Source organism: Arvicanthis niloticus, chromosome Y, assembly GCF_011762505.2.
Source record: "Arvicanthis niloticus isolate mArvNil1 chromosome Y, mArvNil1.pat.X, whole genome shotgun sequence".
NCBI lineage: Eukaryota > Metazoa > Chordata > Mammalia > Rodentia > Muridae > Arvicanthis > Arvicanthis niloticus.
In genome coordinates, this window is record NC_133431.1 from 8,380,593 (window position 1) to 8,405,169 (window position 24,577).

The 24,577-nt window shown below is 39.0% G+C and overlaps 1 protein-coding gene across 1 annotated transcript; it reads right to left on the reverse strand.

Annotated features, from left to right (window-relative positions):
* Positions 1-567: 567 nt before the first annotated feature.
* On the reverse strand, positions 568-24,554 carry LOC143437285 (uncharacterized). The gene is given in 3 exon segments (XM_076922097.1): positions 568-1,729; positions 17,958-17,992; positions 24,363-24,554. Coding segments are annotated over 3 exon segments (1,389 nt in total).
* Positions 24,555-24,577: the final 23 nt, after the last annotated feature.

A 24,577-nucleotide genomic window follows, 5' to 3' on the forward strand; every position in this document is an offset into this window, starting at 1 on the left:
TAAGAAGTGAGACTTAAGAGTGGTATAAAAAGCAAGAGGCAGACAGAAGAAAGTACTTGGGATTTTGAGACTTGCAATTAGGGACTTGGGACTTGAGACTTGGAAAGAGAGAACAGAGATGAGAGGAGAGAGAGACATAAGAATAAATAGGACTGAATCACATTCTGGTCTCCATTCTTTGGGTCCATCCTCACTCTCTAGCCCTTCCTAAACCCTGACCAACCGACTAGAGCAGCAGTACGAGCCAGAACAATTTAGCCTCCAAGCTTGGGGCAATGCCGGTTCCAACATTTGGCAGAGTGGTTCCCTACAGTAAAGTTGTGAAAAGTCTTTACCACATTGGTTACATTCATGAGGTTTCTTTCAATATGGGATCTTTTATGTTTTCAAGACTAATGGAACATACAAAGGCTTTTATCACAATGATTACATTCATAGATTTTTTTTCCAATATGCGTCCTTTTATGGTTGTGGAAACAAAAACTTTGTGAAAAAGGCTTTTACCATATTAATCACATTCATACAGTTTCTCTCCAGTATGTGATCATTTATGTCTCTGGAAACTTTTCACTTATAAATGTTTTTTCCACATTGATTACATAACTAAGGTTTCTCTCTGGTATGGGTTCTGTTATGATATCGCAGATGACCTTCTTGTGTAAAGCCTTCACCACATTGATTACATTCATAAGGTTTCTCTTGAGTATGTGTTCTCTTATGACATTGGAGATGACTGTGACAAGAAAAGGCTTTACCACATTGATTACATTCATAAGGTTTCTCTCCAGTATGTGTTCTTTTATGATATTGGAGACTACTGTGATCTGAAAAGGCTTTACCACATTGATTACATTCATAAGGTTTCTCTCCAGTGTGTTTTCTTTTATGTCTTTGGAGACCACTGTGACATGAAAAGGCTTTACCACATTGATTACATTCATGGGGTTTCTCCCCAGTATGTATTCTTTTATGATATTGGAGAGTACTGTGACATGAAAAGGCTTTTCCACATTGATTACATTCATAAGGTTTCTCTCCAATGTGTGTTCTTTTATGTCTTTGAAGATGACTGTGACATGAAAAAGCTTTACCACATTGATTACATTCATAAGGTCTCTCTCTGGTATGTGTTTTTTTATGATATTGGAGAGTACTGTGACATGAAAAGGCTTTATCACATTGGTTACATTCATAAGGTTTCTCTCCAGTATGTGTTCTTTTATGATATTGAAGACTACTGTGACTTGAAAAAGCTTTACCACATTGATGACATTCATAAGGTTTCTCTCCAGTGTGTATTCTTTTATGTCTTTGGAGATGACTGTGACATGAAAAGGCTTTACCACATTGATTACATTCATAAGGTTTCTCTCCAGTGTGTGTTCTTTTATGATATCGGAGACTACTGTGACATGAAAAGGCTTTATCACATTGGTTACATTCATAAGGTTTCTCTCCAGTATGTGTTTTTTTATGACTTTGGAGACTACTGTGACATGAAAAGGCTTTATCACAGTGATTACATTCAAAAGGTTTCTCTCCAGTTTGTGTTCTTTTATGAGATCGGAGATGACTGTGACATGAAAAGGCTTTACCACATTGATTACATTCATGTGTTTTCTCTCCACTATGTGTTCTTTTATGATATTGGAGATGACTATGACTTGAAAAGGCTTTACCACATTGATTACATTCATAAGGTTTCACTTCAGTATGACTTCTTTCATGCCTGCAACAATAATGGGCACATGTGAAAGCTTTACCACATTAATTACCTGATCAATCATTTTACCAATATGAATAAATTTTGCAGTCGGTCTAATAATAAAGAACACTCATATCTTAAGGTTTTATAACTTTGAGGTTCATGGTTTCTATATTTCTATATGATGTATTTCACATGTCAGAAGATATCAGGGTATTAAAACACTGATTGTTTTGTTAGTTTTTCCTGTAGTGTGAATCACACCACAGCAGCACTGTGAGCCAGGACAAACAGAAGAATTTCTAAAGTCTAGTACCCATAGATATTTTCTGCAGTGTGACTTGGGGATGCCCCCAGTAAATTCAGAAAACCAATTATTTGCAAACACCCATCATATTCAGAGAGATACTACATATCTTCTCATTTTTTGGAGTAGAAAGAGGTATGTTGCTTCTTTCAACATCCCTATGCTCACAAAGTTTTATCTATTCTGACACTTGATATACCCATTAATAGAAGAATGACTGAAAGGTTTACATATTGAATTCATACCATTTGACATTTTGTTCTTTGTAGACATGTGGTATATGGATTAAGGTTTCTCCATGACTTTCTTCACTCTCACTAACTGACCACTCAATAAACTTAGAAATGTCACTACAGGAATATGAGTATCACCAAATTTACCATGGATTATTTGCTTATTGGATGGGTTTGGATATATATTTATCACTACTCAATGTGCAACATCTAAATATTATGAGACTATTCAAATTGGTAGTTCCAAAGCAAAGCTCTAATGGAGCTACAAATCAATTAAAGGTATCTCTTAAGGCATTGTTTCCATGTCTTCTTCCTTAGAGGAATGCCTTACAAACGTAAATCAGATAATTGACATTGAGGAACATGGCTTTGTGAGAATATTATAATCATAGCTATACTTAAAGGACTGATTTTTTTACACGCTTTCTTTTCTTTTCTTTTTTTTTTTTTTTTTTTTTTTTTTCGTTTTTCGAGACAGGGTTTCTCTGTGTAGCCCTGGCTGTCCTGGAACTCACTTTGTAGACCAGGCTGGCCTGGAACTCAGAAATCCGGCTGCCTCTGCCTCTCAAGTGCTGGGATTAAAGGCGTGCACCACCACCACCCGGCACGCTTGCTTTTCATTAGAGCTTCCAGAACACATTAAAATTTCCTCACAGGCATATTTGTATTAGCTTGCACATGAAAACTACCTTTCACATCTTCTAGAACTTTGACGTTGTTCTTCAATATGATGATCTTCCCAACTGTAACCTAAAACACAGTTCCAGAAAATGAATGATACAGTATTGGAAAGTAGGTAAAATTCAAGTTATTGTGAATTTTGACAGCACTGAACCTGATTTATTCAGCTCAATCTTCCTTGTTCTCAATTGAAATAACAGAGGCTCATCAATAACCAAGAATCACTTGTTCCGTTATTTTGAAAAGCAAAACAAAATTCCCAGTGTTACCTATAGCAGTGAGGTTTTGGTAGGTCTCCAGCATCACATCTTTGTAGAGATTCTTCTGGGAAGGATCCAGCAAATTCCACTCTTCTGCAGTGAAGTTCACATGCACATCATCATAAGTCACTACATCCTAAAATATTACACACATATGTACAACAGAAAGCATGATTATGGCATCACTGTAAATAAATGGATACTTTCTAGACAATGTATTAATGTAATTCTTGTGCTTCCTCCACTTATTTCCTGAAACAGAAGTTATAATCTAATCGTTCTGTCATTTTAGAAGGAAATTGAATTGTAAGTTTCACCTGTGTTGCTTCTGATCCCTTTGAATAGGATGTAGCCTTGCAACACAAATGGCAACTGAGAGGGATATGCAGGGGGAAACAGATCAACTGTACTGACCACACATCTGAAAAGCTGTATGAACAATTACTAACTACAAAAATGATGGGCAAGCTGCGAGTATTTGCTCATGTCTTTAATCACAGAGGTACAGGCAGGTGTATGTCATTGAGCTGGATTCTGACGTGGTCTATGCGATGTGTTGCAGGACAGCAAAAGTTACATGTTAAGACCGTCACTACCCTGTAAAAATCAACAAAGGAAACAAAAATGAGAGAAAGAACTCACGGTTCTTTACTGAGGTTCCTACAAAGAATTATACGTTCACTGCAGTTCTGTATTCATCTTGTAAAAACATGAAGTGAACCAGTTTAAACAACAACATTAATAAATTTTACTAAAAGTGAATGCATGTTTAAACAGTTGAAAATGGACAGATGAAATTATTAGTAATGTATATACTGATCAGAAATAAGGAACATATAGCAGGAAGCTCTATGTTTCAGCAGAGTTGAAAGCTCTTACTGGTCTTCCTTCAATTTTTACTATTTACATTGGGATCAATAACTACCCATTTCTTCAAGATCAGAAGTTCTGAGGCCATCTTCTGACAACAATAAAGATGAGGCACACATGATATTCATATTCATGCACACTTTCATAATACACTAATTTATTCAAAAATTTCAGAACAAACACAAGAGCTAGGCAGCACAACATACACCTGGAATCCAATGACTCTGAAGCCTCAGGCAGTATTGATATCATGAACATATGCCATCCGGAGAAATACAATATAATATATGTATTTCACCAAATTTTAAAATTAAAGATGTGGATTAAGAGCTGCACAAAAGCTTGGGCCTATTTTACAAAAACATGTCAGGTGGCTTCTGTAGTTTCTATATCTACTGTCACCAGAGGAAGGGCTTCACAGAGAAATTTAGTCTTGAAAACAATAAACAAAATATATAAAGTTAAAAATATAAAACTAGCAGGCTCGCAAAATAGCTTAGCAGTGAATAGCAAATGTTTATACTGTATCTTACGTGATTTAGAGACCGAGACCAAATGGAATGTATGTGAGTATGAAAAGAAACTGAAAGAATCAGTTTCAACCACAACACAGTAGACACAGAACAAATTCTGTCCTGTCTAAAAGAAATGCAGGGGTAAAACTGGAGCAGAGAATGAGGGAATTTTTAATGAAAACTTGCCCAGCTGGAGACCCTCCTTATGGACAAGCACAATCCATGACATTATTAGGGATACTCTGTTAGGCTCCCATACAGAAGCCTTGCATAATTGTCCATTAGGAGTATCCACCCAGCAGCTGACTTGAAACAGATGCAGAGAACCACAATCAAACATTGAATGGTCCTTGGGGACTGTTATGGAAGAGTTGCGGGAAAGATTGATGGCCCTGAAGAGGATAGGAATCCACAGAAAGACCAAGAGACTCAACTAACCTGGACCTCTAGGGACACTCACAGACTGATCCACAAACAAAATAACACACACAGTCTAGACTATGGCCCCTGGAACATATGTAGCAGATGTGTAGCTCAGTCTTCATGATGGTCCCCCAACAACTGTACCAGGGGCTGTCCCTAAAGCTGCTGTCTATCTTTGGAATCTGCTCCCTGATCTGGGCTGCCATGTCTGGCTTCAAAGGAAAGGATGAACTTAACCCAGCAGAGACTTGATGCACCATGGTGTGAAGATACCCAGGGGCCCACATCTTCTCAAAGGAGAAACAGAGGATACTGGATAGAGGGACTCTGTGTAGGTGGTGGACCTAGAGTAGGGACTCCACAAAGTTCATAGCCATTTTATTTATAACAGCTTGAAACTGGAAAAATCCCAGATATCACTCAACCAATGTATGGATATAGAAAATGTGGTTCATTTACAAAAGGAAAAACTATTCAGCTATAAAATACAAGGACATCATGAATTTTGAAGGCAAATGGATACAACTAGAAACTATTATCCTGAGTGAGGAAACCCAGACCTAAAAGCACATGCATGTATGTACTCACTTACAAGTGAATAATAATCATAAAAAAGGAAACACACACTACACTCTATAGACCCAAAGAAGCTAAACAAGAAGGAAGGCCCAAATGAGCACGGTTGAATCTCACTCAGAAGCGGAAGTAAAACAGGAGGCAGATGGAAGAGAGAGAACTGGATGGGAGAGCAGATAAGAAGGGGAATCGGGGAGAAACAGCAACAGGTATCGTGAGAGACTATGGAGTTGATCTTAGCTGAGATGCATAGCAGTAAGATATGGATGCTGAAGAGGCCACATCTGCAGTCAGGCAGGACCCCAGTGGAGAGTTAAAGACACCAACCAATCCAAAAACCTTTTTACCCAAAATTTGTTCTTGTCCACAAGAATGTAATCTACAACATAGATTCTGTACAGCAGCAAAATAACCCTTTGATACCATGTTGCTGTTCTAACTTGCTACTCTGCTGTTGTGACTGAGTCCTTTAAGCAAAAGCATCTCAGGTAATAAGTGGTTGTTGTACATGGATCTGACAGATCAGTCCATCATTTTGGGAGCTTAGATTAGAAACTGAAGGCAAAAAGCATGGACAAACACTGTCTCCTGGCTTGCTCTCTTGATTCGTCACTGTCTCATGCTCAACCTGCTCTCTCATCCAGCCCAGGACAACTTGCTTAGGGATATTGCCACCCTCAGTGGAAGAGCCTTCCTTTTTTTTGTTTTTTTTGTTTGTTTGTTTGTTTTTTGAGACAGGGTTTCTCGGTGTAGCCCTGGCTGTCCTGGAACTCACTCTGTAGACCAGGCTGTCCTCAAACTCAGAAATCCACCTGCCTCTGCCTCCCAAGTGCTAGGATTAAAGGCGTGTGCCACCACTGCCTAGAAGAGTCTTTCTAATCATTCATCAACACTATCTCTCACAGACATAGCAACCAGCCATCCTGATGAGGACACACACTCAATTGAGGTTCCTTTAGATGACTGTAGCTCTGAAATGCTGAGAACCAAAAACAACTATGACACAGATACAATAATAAATGAGAAGTTGTAAAAACCCCAAACCAATGAGCTAACAATATCAATACAGAAGCTCCTGCCACCTCATGAGGAACTTGGAGTTTTTGCTGAGCAAGGACAAAATATGGAGGGCATCTGGCTCAGAGCAGGGAAGGATACACTGGAATGAAGAGCTCAGAGGCTGTGCTGACCTGGGGTGAGGTGTCTTTAATCCTGGGTTCCCAGGCCAGTGCTACCAAAGATGTGGCTAAAACAGCTGGAAGGTGGACAGAAAAGCAGATTGTTCCACAAAACTCAAATTACCATCAAAAATGGACAGGATCTCTGACCCAAGGAAGATATAGTAAATTTGTTAGAATCGATGAAGAATGACCATCCATTTCATGACAGGTCCAAGTTCAAAATTGTAGAGTCACATATGAACTGGGCAGAGGGTAGTTCAGGAGGTGGAAAATGAGGTCTTCATCTTTTTACTCTGTAAAACAAGGTAGGCAGAGCTTGATTTTGCCCTGGATGCTATCTCGAAGAGCTCACTGTTATGGACTAGTCAATGGGTCTAGGTCCTGTTGTTAAGAAGGATTTAACTCAAGGTATGAGGCTAGTAACTAAATCTATTAGGATGGAATCTGTCTCATTTCCTCAGTGAGAGAATGACAAACTTCCACACCCAAAATAGACAGCCATAAGGGGGTGGTAAAGGCTACCAGTAGATTCCTCCACTTGGACAAAGGAGAAAATGAAGACAGGATGGCAGCTGTGAGCCCTGTCATGGTTCCAAGTTTTCTCTAACCTTCCCAGAAATTAAGACCAGAGAAACACCATCCACTATACCAGGCTCTGGAATATCTTTGAAGCAATTTGGGGCTATGACTCTCCAGTGTATCCACTGTAGCAGGGTTCCAGGTTCAATTTGATCATCTCCCTCCACAGATACTCAACCAGCCTTTCAATCCTTTAGTTGGGAGTCCTGAGGGTTTTGGGGTTCCAGTCAATGCACTAAAATCTTATGTCCACATCACAGAGGCCCCAACGACCAACCACGAGCCTATTGTAATGCAAACACATGGAGGTCTTTATTATGAGCTCTGTAATAAGGATTATTACCAGTCAGCCTCACATGAGATCGAATCTGAGAGACCAAGTCTAGGGGTATTGTGTATTTATTGCAGTTACAGCAAGATTGGGACATTAACACACAGGTCAGCAACTTAATATTTTAAAAGCTGCATGACTGGCATAATCTGCAGGAACCAACCAAGGGGGTAAAACCATCTGACAACCATGATGGGTAGGCTATCTTTTTTTCTGTATGGTGTATTAGTTATCTATATGAAGCTTAACCCTGCAGTTGTACCTTGACTGGCTGTTGACAAGGTGGGTTTGTCATAAGGTATTTGCTCAAGTGGACTTCGTGCACTCTCTAAAACAGAACTGATTGGGCTTTACAAACTAATCTTTGTGCCTGAGGTCCTTATTATTGAAACATGCTCTTGTTCAAGCACAAGCCATGCATGGCAATAGAAAAGGTACTTTGTCCAAAGACCTGCCTCACTATCTGTTACTGCAGATCCTAATATCAGTTGCACTTACTCTGAGACAGAATACCAGTGGAAGTTGCCTGTCCCCTTGTGTATACCTCTTATAGATAAAATAGACAATCCACACCTGCCCTTCCTTTCCTGCCTCATCCCTATGCCTCAGCCCCCCTTGGGAAGACAGTCTCTGTTCAACCACATGCTTTACCTGCCAGGACACAGGTAAGCTTTCTATAGATCTACCACACTGTCTGTTATCCCAGATGCAATGATCACAGTTTCCCCTAAGACTATAATAAACACCAGAGGCATCTTTACCTCTGTCCTGACTATGTCTCCCTGTGGATGCTAAGATCATCTCTTCCTACCCACCTCTTCTTTCTGCTCCCAACATTACCCAGCATTCCCTCTTGAGGATACACACCAAACACGTCATTAAAGAGGCAACAGTCAACCAAATTTCTCTGTAAATCCAGACATCACACAGTAACCCAGGAACAAAATTTCCACCCAAGCAAGACAAATCCAGAAATCAGTACCAAGATAATAATCACTTCAAACCCAGAGGCCTAGACACCAGCATGGGAATATAATAAATAACAGCCAGAAAAATAAGTAACCAAAAGAGCCAACATATCCTATCACAGCAGGTCCTGGGAAATTAAAACATGCAACAGATATGGTACAAAAGAGGTTGTTTGGGGGAAGAGATAGAGATGCACAAGAGGATCTGCAGACAGGCAGACAGACAGGGAGCAGAGAGACCTTAGAGCAGAGAAAGAGAATAGAGAGGGGCATGTGCAGAGAACAGAGACAGGGAACAAACAGAGAGAGCTGTGTAGCTGGTGGTCCGTGTATATAAAGCACACATGACAACAGCAGCAGGTGATGGAGGCAGGGAATGACTTAAGCAGTTGCTAAGTCCCTGAGAGCAGAGCATTGAAATTGCCTGTGCACTGACAACTACAGAGACAAGGTTCAGCCACAGAACAGGAAAGGAAGAGAGAATTTCAGACATTAAAGATGAATAGAACAAAATGGATACATCAATCAATAAAAATAAAATGTGGATTCTAAAGTATTCGGACCCTAAACAACCAGGAATTCTGCAACATATGAGAAGGAAAAAACTACAGATTCCTGGAATAGAGGAAGAAGAATATCACCCCAAAGGTCTAAAAAATGTTTTCAATGCAATCATAAAGGAAACTTTTCTTAAATCAATGAAGATGCCTCGTAATGTACAAGAAATAACCAAAATACCCAGTATACTGGAGGAAAAAGTCCCTTTACCTTGTAATTAACGCTAATAGTAAAAAGTAAACCAATATAAAAACTGCCATGGAAAAGAAATTAACAAAAACTAAACTAAACAAAAAACAAGTAATGTATGAAAGCGGATCTGTCTTCTTAATGTATTCTATAAAAGACAAATGGGTTTGAACACATGTGCTGCAGAGTCAGAAAAACCATCCGTGTTTCTATAACAAACCAACTGGTCCAAATGTTTTGGGCAGACGTTACTCAGAGGTCACCTCATGATCTAACATGTGAGGAGCATCACCAGGGACTTCACAGGTGGTCACATCTGGCTGATACTTCCCATGCAGCCCCAGAGAGGACCCAGCACCCCAGCTCCCACTGCTCAGCCAACTGCCCCTACCCATTGTGGGCAGTGATCCTGTGCTCACCATGACTCAATTTCAGAGATTCCCTGAGGTCTCCACACAGCACCCACAGCAGAGCTCAGAGCAGGGCACAGATGACCATTCAAGCCTGCACAGCCACAGGAAACCTGCAGAATGGCACCCGGAAGAACCCACCTACTTTTCTGATTGGCAGGTCTGCATGGGAGCCTTGATTGGCCAGTGAGTCTTACCACTCCTCAAGGTTAAAGTGTGTTTCCGAGGCCTGGGTCAGACCTTTTCCAGAGCTCAGGAGAGGTTTGCACTCCATTATCATTTGTTTCTGTCTTCATAGAGGAATCTCACTCCACCCAGCCCTGGGGGAGAACCCAGCATTTCAGCTCTGGCTGTTCAGCTGCCTGCACCTCCCCTCTGAGAGCAATGATCCTGCACTTACCAGGACCTGACTCCAGACCTTACCTGAGCTTTCCTCACAGCACTTGCCTTCTTCTTCCTGTAATCAAGGTGAACAGCTTCCATAGCCCAGTACTCAGTGTGCAGTGGAGGTATCAATCTGACCCACAAGAGGAAGAATGTCCCTGTTATTTCTTAGCATTCTGTCTAAACTCCACCCCAATTACTTGGCAACAGCCAGGTATGCTCCTCCCCACGGTTACCTGGCAACAGCAAGGTAGGCCTGATACACTATAAAGGTGGCTATTTGCCCCTTCCTCTCTCTTTTGATCTCTTGCCCATATGTTCTCTCTTTCTCTTGCCTTCTTGAGCTGTTCTCTTCCCCCCCTCCACATGCTCATGCCCAGCCTCTACTTCTCTACTCTCTGCCTCTCTCTGCTTCTTTCTGCCTCTACTACCCTCTTAACTCCCCTCCCCATGTCCTGAATAAATTATATTCTATACTATACTGTCTTGGGGGGGGTTGCTCCTGGGGAAGAGCTGTCTCAGCATGAAGCATGGTCCCTCCAGGGAAAGAAATATATCAGCAGGAGGCATAAGCCTGCTGAGACATCCCCTTCCCCCACACCTTCCCACACACCCATAGAACACATTCCCTCTCTCTTTAAAGAGAGGTAACTGTGGGGAGGATACCTGGCTGTCAACAGGTAACAGTGAGGTAGAGTTTTAGACAGAATGCTAACACCATTAACACTAAAGAGGGATTTGAGGAAACAAGATACTTGTTTTTTGGCTTCATGCTGGGCTCAGGAAACTTACAGCTTCCTTTCACCAGATGACAGGTATCAATCAACCCTAAAGAAAAGCCAGAATCATGAGGGAAACACAGTTGAACATTATTGGTAGCCAGAACATCTTCATCAATGGAAAAGTGGAGAAAAACAACAGTTTTATTAATACAGGTTCTGTAGATAAACATATCTCAAATCATAGAGAGAATGAATCTCTCTATGTACATAGAAATGGGATTTAATAGAATGCCACAATAAAGTCTGTTGGGCAAGGGAAGTTAGACAACCCAAGCCTGGTTGATTTCATGTTGCAGGATATTACATCTGGAAGCCAAGATTATGATATTCACAGAGCCCAATGGATAATCAAAGGATAATCAACAGATAATCAACAGATAATAACTTGCCAAAAGCCACAGAGCCTGCTGCCAGCAAAGAACATTTATGCTACCCTATGCTGGGTCTCACTGTCAGTTATTTCTGCAGTTAATTTTCCTCTGAGATAAAATGCCCTCAGTACTCTTCTGCTCTAGAAATGTCTGATGTACTTATTTCCCAACTTAAAAATATGCTTACTAAAGATTTCTATGTGAAGTTTTCACTTGACAATGAAAATTCTGAAAAAGGAATACCAGACAAGCAATAGATATAAATTCATGGCTTACTAAATTCTGCCCTTTTATTACTTATGTATAAACTATGAACATGAGATCATGGTTTGTGATTCATATCATGTATGAAATAGCAAATGGATTACAAACAAAGTAAATTGGATATGTTGGCCTAAGTTTATTTCACTCATAATAAATTAAACATAGAAACTAATATGAAAAGACAAAAATATATTTAATTCAAATACCCACTCAGGTAAAAGTAATATAAAATAATCATACAAGTATGAATCTTTCTTTAAAATAGGTAACATGAACATATATATTTAAATATTATTATCTCTTTTTAAGGACATGATATATGTAATCATACAATTCTGGTCACAATGGTATCTAATTGAACCCTATCCCAATTCTAGTACACAACATGGTCTCTATCCCATAAGGTTCTAAATTATTTTTAAAGGGTTGATTGCTCCTAGACTAGTAGATGCTATTCATAATGGACATTGTCCTCACTCATATTAGAACAACATATTGGACCTTGTAAATATGATTCATATTTGAATTTTTATACAGACATAAACATGTTAATGATTTGAGAGATATTTATATCCAGTAAAGCCAAATTAAAAACAAATAAATATAAAATGATTGAAAGATCCACCTCAGGGCTTGTGTCTTATTTTCTAAATTAAACAATTAAACAACAAACATTTTCATATTTTCAGCTCTGTTGAATTAAAATAATCACAGCAGGGTTTTTTTAATATTGCTAACCCTCTAAGAGAAAAAGAGAGAGAAAGAGAGAGAGAGAGAGAGAGAGAGAGAGAGAGAGAGAGAGAGAGAGAGCATGGCTGGTCAGTATTTGTAAAATATGGAAATGGAATAACTATTTAGGTAATGTGAATTTGTCTCCTGACATACTAAGTAAAATATTTTTGATATGACTGAGTGCAGAATATCTACAGTCTCATAAGGAACAATTTGTCAGTTTTCTGCAAGTAAAACCAATAATTTCCCTGCTATCCTAGAGTGAACTAGATAATTTTGAAATGTGGAGCCATTGAGAACTTTGGAAGAGGGGATATAAATTGTTTATTCCCCTCTCCTAAAGAAATATTCTCACAGCAGATTGTGAATTTATTTGTTTAACCTATTATATCCTATGTTATTAACATTTATAAAATGTTAGAATGATCTAAAGATGTAAATGGTTTTAATAAGGAAGGAGGTATATATAGATTAGGATGAAATGTCCAAAGTGAGAAGAAACAAATACAAAGCATTTGGAAATTCTGAAGGAACAAGTGAGGTATTGAAGGCACTTAGATTATGAGACTCATGGGAAATATATATGGGATCAAAGTCTCTGTCTTCAGAACCACGTTTATGATGAACTGGCTGTGATCTAAGTCTAATTCTATCCTGTATCTAGTGTGCATTGAGGAGAGTCAAAATACAGGGATGATTCCCTCAGAGCTTCCAAGGGAAGTCACACTCAGTCCAAGCAAGGCTATCAAATAACATTCACTAACAGGGGAAATAGTACAAAAAAGCTTGAAAATACAGACCTTCAGAAGGTCAAGTAATAACCTAGATAAGAAATTTCAATAGACCTTAACAGAAGGTCAACAGAAGTTGATTTTGCTAAATGTGGAATTTTAAGTGGGCACGTAGGACTATGATCACTTTCAAAATGCAGTGTGTCTCTTTAGCAAGTGAAGGGACAAGAGTCCATAAAAATTGTTTGGTCTTGTGAAATGTTATTTAGAAAATAAATCATCACTCCTGATTCTCTTTGTCACATATAGTTGTATCTCAATATCACAGATGAAAGAAAAGCCCTTTGCTTACTTCAGCATGGCAGGGTCTATATACAGCTGAGGAAAACTGAACAATTTTATTAAATACTGAGGCCAAATATAAAAGCTATATTTACCAAATACACCATCTCACTATGAAAGAGAACTTCTCACTAATAGAATGTGTCCTTCACTACAGTAACCATGCATGCTCCCTGATTTAAATGTGATGTAGGAGCAGCAGGTACCTGCTCTTCATGCAGGGTTCTGATGAAGCAAACAGCTGGCTCAAGTTATATCCTTTTGTAAAGGGCTATGGAATATTGTCCAACTCATAATAGATGCACATTTCACCTGATAAAACATAACCCATTTTAATAATGATGCTAGGATTATTTCCTCAAAATTTAATTCTTCATATATTACACTAGATTGTAATAGAAGAGAATCTGTGGTTGAATATAAACTTGTAATGGGTTGTCCAAAATTCCTCAATTTTTTTTCACCGAACTGCTGGCCTTATGTAGCTGCCTGCGGCCACGAATCAACTAAGTTCACCTGAAAGGGGGCTGGAAATGAAAAGGGACGGAGGGTGAGAAGAGATGAAGCCAAGACAAAGTACTGTGATCAAGGCTCTAAGCTTTAATGTTCAGCTCTCAATTTAAATGGGGGAGGCCCAACCCAAAACCCCTCCTTGTTTCAGCTGAAGATGGGTGGGATAATCTATAATCCATTCCTGGTCATGGCCTGAGATATCTCAAGGCAAGCCCAGGGGCAGTTCTGCTTCTATGTTCTGTGAAGCTAAGGTGGGTAACTCCACCTAGATCCTATCACGTGGTCTGTTGTGGTAAACAAGGTCTCTCAGGCCTGCTCAAGGCTGGGGGAAAAGCACAGCCTTATAAGAAGGCCAAAAGTATCAGTCTTCTAACACCCAATACAAAGCATGACGTTGGTTTTTAGGTGGTACTCTTGCCTATTTTCTTCCTATAATAAGCATAATGCTGCCCTAATTATGTTCTTAACTATATCCTGAATAGAAATTATGATGGTCCTATCAGTCTGGCTTTTGTGTATTGTGGATGTTATCTGACTCTCCTAACAGAATCCTTCCATGTGTTCTCCCTTCCTTGACTGTTGTATTTGATAATCTTTGTCATCTCTTTTGTTTTATTTTGTCCCCTTAGAAGGACTCTTCTCTGAGGCACCATAACTGCTGCTCTTTCTATATCACCCCTTTGGTCAGTTTAACAATGTAGAAGGATCCATTGTACAAACACCAAAAAGTACAGATATTCTCTCAAAGGTGACTGCAGTGCCAGCCCACTCATATTCATCTTGTCCAGCATCACCAGTGATGGTTTCATGGAAAGACAGGAGAATTTATGAGAAACCTGAAGAATGGGAAAGGCTAAACACAGGAATGTAAAACACATTGACATTTTTCCTACTGGGCCACTAAGGGTGGTAGGTTTGGTGTGGGTCTTCTTTATCCTTGGGTGGTTGTTAGCCACCAACCAGTGAGGACAAAGGGAACAGCCATGGCAATCTGGCTTGAGATGGCTGTGAGTATTATAAAATTAACTCTGGAGACCAGCACAGTGAGTCAGTTCTACTTTATTGTTCCAGAAATAAGGTATATGAGGGCGTTTATGGATACAGGTGGAAAGGATTTATTGGTCATAATAGTATACATACTTATCATGTGGGCAGGGAAGCCAGAATGGACCTTGTGTGCTTGAGTTTAAGTAGCTCCACACAGGGACATTCTTTTGATAAGGACAGCCACCTGTGTTCAGGGATATGGTCTAGAAAATTTGAGACAGAGATATGGAATCCCTAAAATAAATAAATAAATAAATAAATAAATAAATAAATAAATAAATAAATGATAAATAAAAAGAAATGGAAGAACTTCTGATAAAGGGAGCCCTGCATTTTGAGCTTAGTTCCACTGAGACTTGTGGCATGCGACCGTCACACAGGTTTCCAAAACCTTGATTCCTGAAACCGTGGATCTTGGCTGTGAGAGAAACTGTACCAAATACTGGAAGCTGATTCAAAATACATACAGCCTAGGACCCTGCCCAGCTCTCTAGGTGACTGTCCCATAATTGGCTGTGTAAAAGTGTCTTCTAAAGGTCATTCTATTTTACTATCTGTTCAGCACCTTCAGGGTAACAAGGACTATGGTATTAATGGTAATTAATACCACTAGAATCCATGATCATTGGCCCACTGTCTCACTTCTCTGCTGTGAAATGAGTTCCTTGGTCAGAAGCAATACTGTGTGGAATGCCATTGTGGTGAATGAGGCACTCAGTATGTCCATGGATCGTGGATTTGGCAGAAGCAATATGTGCATGAAAGTCAAAATCATAAGCAGAATACCTGTCTATTCCAGGAAGTAGAAAGCTTTGTTCTTTGCCCAAGAGAAATGATCCAATGTGAGAGGACGACCCTACTGTTGTAGTGGTTCTATATATCTAGTCCTATATTGAAATTTACAACTTAATGTTAAGTAGTCCTAGATTGCAATTTCCCATTCCAAGTTAAATATTCCTATATTGAAATTTACAATTTCCTGTTAACTGGTCCTAGATTGCAATTTTCAATGTAAATTTAACTAGTCCTAGATTGCAATTTACAATTCCAAGTTGACTAATTCTATCCTGCAATTTATGACTCGATATTGATGAGTCCTAGATTGCAATTTCCAATTCCATGTTAACTAGTCTTATATTGAAATTTACAATTCCATGTTAACTAGTTTTGATTGTAATTTACCAATTTAATGTTAACTAGTCCTATAATGAAAATTTTAATTTAATGTTAACTAGTCCTAGATTGAAATTTACAATTCCATGATAATTAGTGCCATATTGAAAATTTCAATTCCATGTTAACTAGTCCTAGATTGCAATTTTCAATTTTCTGTGAACTAGTCCTATATTGAAAATTCCATTTATTATTAAGTAATCCTATATTGAAATCTACATTTTAATATTAACTACTCCTGTTTTGAAAATTTCAATTTAATGTTAACTAGTCTTATATCAAAAATTTCAATTTAACATTAAGTAGTCCTATATCCAAATTTCCAATTATTTTTATCTAGTCCTATATTGAATTTTCCAATTTTATGTTAACTAATCCTGTATCAAAATTTGTAATTGAATATTAACTAGTCCAATACTGAAAATTCCAATTTAATATTAACTAGTCCCATGATAAAATTTACAATGTAATTTTAAATAGTCCTACATTGAAATATCCAATTTAATCTTTTCTAGTCCTATATTGAAATATCCAATTTAGTGTTAACTAGTACTATATTGAAATATAATATTCTTTGATATTTCCAATTTAATTTTAACTAAATCTATATTGAAATTTACAATTTAATACTAGGTAAGATTATATTTAAATTTACAATTTAATGTTAACTAATCCTACACTAAAATTGCCAATTCTTTTGTAACTCATCCTATGTTTAAATTTTTAATTATTTTTAAGTAGTCCTATATTGATATTTAAAATTTAATATTAACTAGGCCTATACTGAAAGTTCCAAGTTATTTTTAACTAGCCATATGTGGAAATTTCAAATTAACATTAACTAGTCCTATATTGAAATTTCCAATTATTTTTAACTAGTCATATATTGAAATTTCCAATTTAATTTGAACTAATCCTATATTGAAATTTCCTATTCAATATTAACTAGTCCTTTATTGAAATTTATATTTTAGGGGGCTGGAGAGATAGCTCATTGATTAAGAACACTGAGAGAGAGAACAGAGAGAGAGAGAGAGAGAGAGAGAGAGAGAGAGAGACAGAGAGAGAGAGAGAGAGAGAGAGAGAGAGAGAGAGAGAGAGAAAATAAGGAAGACCAAAATGTGGTTTGAGTGGTTCTTCTTAGAAGAGGTAACAAAATACTCATGGGAGCAAATACCAAGACAAAGTGTGGAGCAGAGACTGAAGGAAAGGCCACCCAGAGACTGCGGCACCTGGGGATCTATCCTATATACAGTCAACAAACACAGACAATATTGTGAATACCAAGAAGTGCATGCTGACAGGAGCATGGTAAGACAGGATTTAACTTAGGCTAGCCTCAAATTCATTATATAGATGAGCTGGGTCTTGGCGTTATGATCTTCCTGACTTGTCTGTTGTGTTCTGAGATTAAAGGCATGCACCCCCACAGGGAGCAGCATGTTTCCTTTCAACTTCCATGTGTAATAATGGGTTACTGAAACAATCTTTCCCTTTCATCTTCCTTAAAGGAAAGGCATCTGAAAGCACAGTATGACCTTTTCTAGAAAGAACCTGAGCCAGGACTACTGAGTATCCTCTATCATCTTACTCTCTATTCCATTTCAGTCATTGGACACAAAGCATAATTACAGCCATCTTGTTGTGGTAAATATTATTTGGGGATTTCTAATTCTAACCCTAACCCGTAACCTGATCTATCTACATAAACAAACCTACACAAAGTGTAGAAGGAAGAATCCAACCCAAGGAGATTAATGATAGACATGAAAACACAGGTAGTAAATAATCTTGTTATCTGCAAAAGAAGGGAAAGCACACACACACACCCCAACTCCACCACCACGACCACGACCAGCAGCGGCTGTAACAATAACAACAAAAACAACAAAATATCAGGAGATAACAATCACCACTCATTGACTCTCTCAATATCAATGACCTCAGATGACTATAAAAAGACACAGGCTAACAGAATGGATGCTAACACAAACTTATCCTTCTATTGCATATAAGAAATACAGCTTGGGGTGGAGAGGACGGCTCAGTGGTTAAGAGCACTGACTGCTCTTCCATAGGTCTTGAGTTCTATTCCCAGCAGCCACATGGTGGTTCACAACCATCTGTAATGGGGTCTGATGCCCTCTTCTTATGTGTCTGAAGAGAGCAATGGTGTACTCATATACATAAAATAAATAAATCATTAAAAAACAATAAAAATTGTAAAAGGAAAGAAAGAAAGAAAAAGAAAGATAGCTCAACATCAAGGATAAACATTACTTTAGTGTAAAGGGTTGTAAAAAGATATTCCAAGCAAATGGTCCAAAGAAGCAAGCTGGTGTAACTATTTTAAAATAGTTTTAAAAAAATCAAAAAAATTGGAGAAAGATACAACATACTCATCAAAGAGAAAGAATTACCATAGATGACATTTCAATTTTTAACATCTATGCCTCAAACACATGGTCACATACCTTTGTAAAATAAAGAGTTTTAAAGTAAAAATCACATGATAACCTTCATACATTATATTGGCAAATTTCAATACTCCATTCTCACCAATGGATAAATTCTCCAGATCAAAATTAAACAGCTAACTGATAGCATGAACATGAATCCAGCTGAAATTCGGAGAACATTCTACCAAAATATAAGAAAATATATTTCCTGCTTAGAACTTCATGAAACTCACTTGTAAACTGATAACATATTAGACAAATTGCAGGTCTCAATACATATAAGAAAGACAAGCTACCACCATGTATCTTATCAGACCACCATGGATTACAGCTGGATATCAACAAAACCAGAAAGAACACACAGCTTACAAACTCATGGAAACTGCACACCTCACTACTGAGTGAAAACTAGGTTAAGACAGAAATAAAGGAAGAAATTAGAGACCTTATAGAAGTCAATGCAAATGAATATGCAAAATGCACAATCTTATGGAATACAAAGAAAATGAAACTGTCTCTAAGATGAAAGTTCATAGCACAAAATCCCCACATGAAAAAATTGGAGAGCTCTCACACTGGCAATTTAAGAACATTCTCTAAAATCTAGAATGGAAAGAAGTGAGTGAGCGATGAAGGAAAGAAGTTGACATCAAGATATTGTCAAATTGGGATCAAAACCCATAAAATAGAAAGAGAACAATACAAAGAATTAATGAAACATGGGGTTGGTTCTTTGAACCTTTTATTAGACAAAATAGAAACACTTATTAAAAGATAGAGAATATCCAAATTAATGAAATCTAAAATAAAAAGGGTGACAAAATAACAGACAATGAAGAAAGCCAGAGAATGGTACAGACATAGCTTTAAAATGCCTCTACAACACCAAATTAGAAATTGTAAAAGAAAAGGCTAATCTCAATTTGTTCCACTGACCAAAGTTAAATCAAACTAAGGTAAATAACTTAAACAGACCTAAACACCTAGAAAAAGAGAAGTCATTACAAGTGTGCCAACAAGTAAATGCCAGGGCCATGAGTTTCAGGGTAGAATCCTACCAGACTTCCAAAGAGGAGTTCATGACAATACTCCTCAAAGTATTCAACAATATAGAAAGAGAAGAAACCTTAGCTCATTTTATTTTGTGAGCCCATGGCTACTCAAATATCCAATCAATATAAAGACTCAGCTACAAAAAAGAATTACAAACCATTTTCCCTTAAAACCACAGATGCAAAAATCTTTAATACAATGAATTAAATAAAATAGAAATCATTTTAAAAGATCATCCTCAATGATCAATCAGGCAGGCTCCATTAAAAAGATACAGGAATGGTTTAATATAATGTGCTTAATGTGTAAGAAAATAAAATAAGTGGTCATCTCATTGGATGATTAATAATTCTCTGACAATATTTAATCCCACTTTATGATGAAGTTCTTGGAGTGATTAAGGATACAGGGGACACACCTAACATAATGTCACTTTACTGCAAACCTATAGCCAACATTAAATAGAGAGACAACAATTAAAATAGAGAGACATGCATATTAATTCCAATAATTCACAAACAAGAAGAGGTGATCCATTCTCTCCATATCTATTTAAAATACTATCTAAAAGTTTAGCAAGAGCAATAAAACTGAATAAGATAAAGGTAATACAGATTAGAAAGAAGGAAGTAAAATTATCGGTTTTTTTTTTTCTGGTTTTTCGAGACAGGGTTTCTGTTGTAGCCCTGGCTGTCCTGGAACTAGCAACAGGTGTGGAGAGAGACAAAAAAAAAGCCAGAGGGGGGAAAATGAATCAAAATATGCTACAGGATAGGGGTGGGTACATTTAGCATGCGCCAGAGACCACAAATTGGAGGGTACCAGGGAGTCTAAGGTTGATCTTAGCTGAGATGTATAGCAGTTAGATATAAACGCTAAAAAGGCAGTCAGGCAGAACCCTCAGAGGAGAGTTAAAGACACCAACGAATCCAAAAATCTTTCTACCCAAAATTTGTCCTGTTCACAAGAATACAATCTACAACATAGATTCTGTACAACAGCAAAATAACATTGTTGTTGTTGTTGTTGTTCTAACTTGCTACCCTGCTGCTGTGATTGAATCTTCTAAGAAAAAGCATCTCAGGTAATAAATGTTTGTTGTACATGGTTCTTTCAGATCACAGGCCATCATTTTGAAGCTTAAATTAGAAAATGAAGGCAAAAAGCATGGACAAACACTGTCTCCTGGCTTGCTCTCTTACTTGCTCACTGTCTCATGCTCAGCCTGCTCTCTCATCCAGCCAAGGACCACTTGCTTAGGGATATTGCCACCCTCAGTGGAAGAGCCTTCCTAATCAATCATCAACACTATCTCTCACAGACATAGCAACCAGCCATTCTGATGAGGGCAGGCCCTCAATTGTGGGTCCCTCAAATGACTGTAGCTCTGAAATGCTGAGAACTGAAAATTATGACACAGACATAATAATAAATGAGGAAGTTGTAACACCCCCAAACCAATGAGTTAACCATATCAATTTCAGGAAACTCTGACAACACAAGAGGGAATTGGAGTTGTGGCTGAGCAAGGACAAAATAGGGAGGGCACCTGGCTCAGAGCAGGGAAGGATACACTGGAATGGGGAGCTCAGAGGCTGTGCTGACCTGGGGTGAGTTTCTTTAACCCTGGGTTCCCAGGCCCGTGCTACCAAAGAGAAGGCTAAAACAGCTGGAAGGTGGACAGAAAAGCAGATTGTCCCACACAACTGGAAATGGCCACCAATAAGACAAGACCTCTTGTCCAAGGAAGATATGCTAATTTTGTGAGTGTTGATGAAAAATGAACTTCCATCTTATGACAGCTCCAATTGCAAAACTAGAGTCACATATGACCTAGGCAGAGGGTAGTTCAGGAGGTGGAAAATGAGGTCTTTGTCTTTCTACCCTTTAAAATAAGGTAGACAGAGCCTGTTTTTTGCCCTGGATGCTGTCTCTAAGAGCTCTCTATCATGGACTAGTCAATTGGTCTAGGTCCTGTTGTTAAGAAGGATTTAACCAAGGTGTGGGGCTAGTAACTAAATAGACTAGGGTGGAATCTGTCTCATTTCCTCAGTGAGAGAATGACAAAGTGCCACACACAAAATAGACAGCCACAAGGTGCAGTAGAGGCTACACAGCAGATTCCTCCACTTGGACAGAGGAGAAAATGAAGACAGGATGGCAGCTGTGAGCCCTGAAGCAGGGCTCCAAGTCTGCTTTAACCTTCCCAGAAATTAAGAGCAGAGAAACACAGTCCACTATACCAGGCTCTGGAACATCTTCGAAGCACTTCGGGGCTATGACTCTCCAGCGTATCCACTGTAGCAGGGTTCCATGTTCAATTTAGTCATCTCCCTCCACATATACTCAAGACAAATCTGAAAACCAAGGCACACAGACTCATATCTGGCAGACAAGCCACTGACACAGAAACAATGGTGGATATTAAAAACTGGCCTTTCAATCCTTAAGTTGGGAGTCCTGGGTTCTTGGGGTTCTACTCAATGCACTAAGATGTTATGTCCAAGTCAGAGAGACCCAATAACCAACAAGGAGCCTATTGTAATGCAAACACATGGAGGTCTTTATTATGAGCTCTGTAATAAGGATTCTTACCAGTCAGCCTCACATGAGATCGAATCTGAGAGACCAAGTCTTGGGGTGCTGTGTATTTATTGCAGCTACAGCAAGATTGGGTCATTAACATACAGGTCTGCAGCTTAATATTTTTAAAACTACATGACTGGCATATTCTGAAGGAACCAATCAAAGGGACAAAATCAACTGACAACCATGATGGGTAGACTAACTTTTTCTTTGTAAGGTATATTAGTTATCTATATGTAGCTTAACCCTGCAGTTGTACCTTGACTGGCTGTTGACAAGGAGGACTTCTCATAAGATATTTGCTCAAGTGTACTTTGTGCACTCTCTAAAACAGAACTGATTGGGCTTTACAAACTCATCTTTGTGCCTGAGGTCCTTATTATTGAAACAGGCTCCTGTTCAAGCACAAGCCATGCATGGCAGTTGAAAAGGAACTTTGTCCAAAGACCTGCCTCACTATCTGTTACTGCACTGTCTGAAACTGTTTTCCTGAGCAGGTACCACACAGCTCTGGAATCTCAAAATATTAGGGTTTCAAAGGTAACTTCAATATTACAGTTTCTTATTCTCGTATCTGGGATCCACACAGGAGATTGGGTCACTTCACCAGCTCTTCCCTCTGTAGCATGCTAGGTTCTGCTTAACTCCACTTTACTGCTGCTGCTGTTCTTTCTGCTCATCCCATGGGACTGACATCTTCAATATGCTGAGTTCTTCCCCTGCAACTGAGATTCACTGTGTTCCTCTTATACACTCCCTTCACCATGCCAAGCCTTAGCTGCTCTGCATGACAGATTCATTTATGCCTTTAAAACCAATACCACCTGGGTGATTCTCACACATGATCAACTCCAGGTGCACAACAAGGGACAACCTTGGCTATCTCTGGAACACAGCTTCTTTGTCCTTTTAGAAAACACTCACCAGGAGATTTCACCTCAGTGATGCTGGTTTCTTCTTCATCCCCACTAATTTTTTTAACTACAGCCAACCATCGTCAATTGTCTCAGTCATCCCTTCTATTCTTTCCTCCCAGAGCCACATGGACACAGCTGCTGAGTTCCTCTGCTTGCTTGGGCTGGAACATGGCCCCTTCTATTACATCATCACCAGCTTTATATTTTTCAACAAGTTCACTGCCTAAGTTTGCTGTGCTTGAACTTGCTCTGTAGATGAACCGTGAACTCAGATCTACATGGCTCTGTCTCATGAATGCTGGGTAATATATGTATAACACTTTGAGTGTATCTAAGCTTTTCTTTACCTAAAACTTGTTCTGTACCAGGATGATTGAATCAGAGATCTGCTTGATGCTCATCTCCTGGGATTTAAGGCATGCACCTCCATGCTTGTACTTAAGTACTTTATTTTAGATCTTAAAATGAAAGCCCAGAATAGTAATCACAGTCCATCGATGGTCAGTTTCACACACACTGGTGACCCTTGTGTCCCCATGAAAACGATAACCAGGTGAAAATTGAAAGATATAAAAATTTATAAAGGGTATGGGAAATTTTTATGACCCCTAGAGCTGAGCCAAGCATGTATGCCAGCCGGTTCACTAGCTCCAGGTTCCAGGAACCAGTTGACCACAAAGAAAGCAGAACTAAAAATACAGGTCAGCTGGGTCGTTCCTGGAACTGGCTGACCACAAAGTAGATGGTTGAGCAAGATTACATTCTTGAGAAAAATATGTATAGGATATTTCCCACATGACCGACTGAATAATGGGTTGGGACTTTTCACTATTTTTATGATGTTTTTCCTTGATTTCCCATTCACCACCCTGGTTTGTGGTTTTTCCATTTAAATTCCCTTCTCCCCCTGGCCTGGATATCAACACCCCTCATTATGAGTCTTGACCTCAGCCCGGCTGATTCCTGAAATAATGCCTCTTTCTGTTTGCTGGCCTCCATCTCCCAAGACTAGAGTGAGGGTCTCTTCTTCTGGGGTTCTTTCAATAATAACGCCCAACACAATACAGTTCTCCTTTATACAAGTCTGGCGGCATGTCCATAGGTCCGCCAGCCAGTAATTGGAGGCAGCTCCAGTCATCCCCCAGCCTCAGATTCACAGGGGCCTCCACAGGGTCACTGGTAGCCTGGAACATCTGCTTCCACCCTCCTGACACTGTACCTGGAAGCTCCGGTCATCTCCCCATTCTTTGGCAGTGGCAATTGGATCGTGTCGCACAGTTTGTGATGTCAGAAGAAGCCCGCTGATGCCATCGGCACCCCTGTGCTCCTCCCGGATCACCACAACAGTGGCAGCGGAGGTCTCTGGGCTGATGGTGAAGGCAATCTGCTCCAAGGGGATCTCCAAACACATGGTGTGTGTGCTGGCCCCAAGCC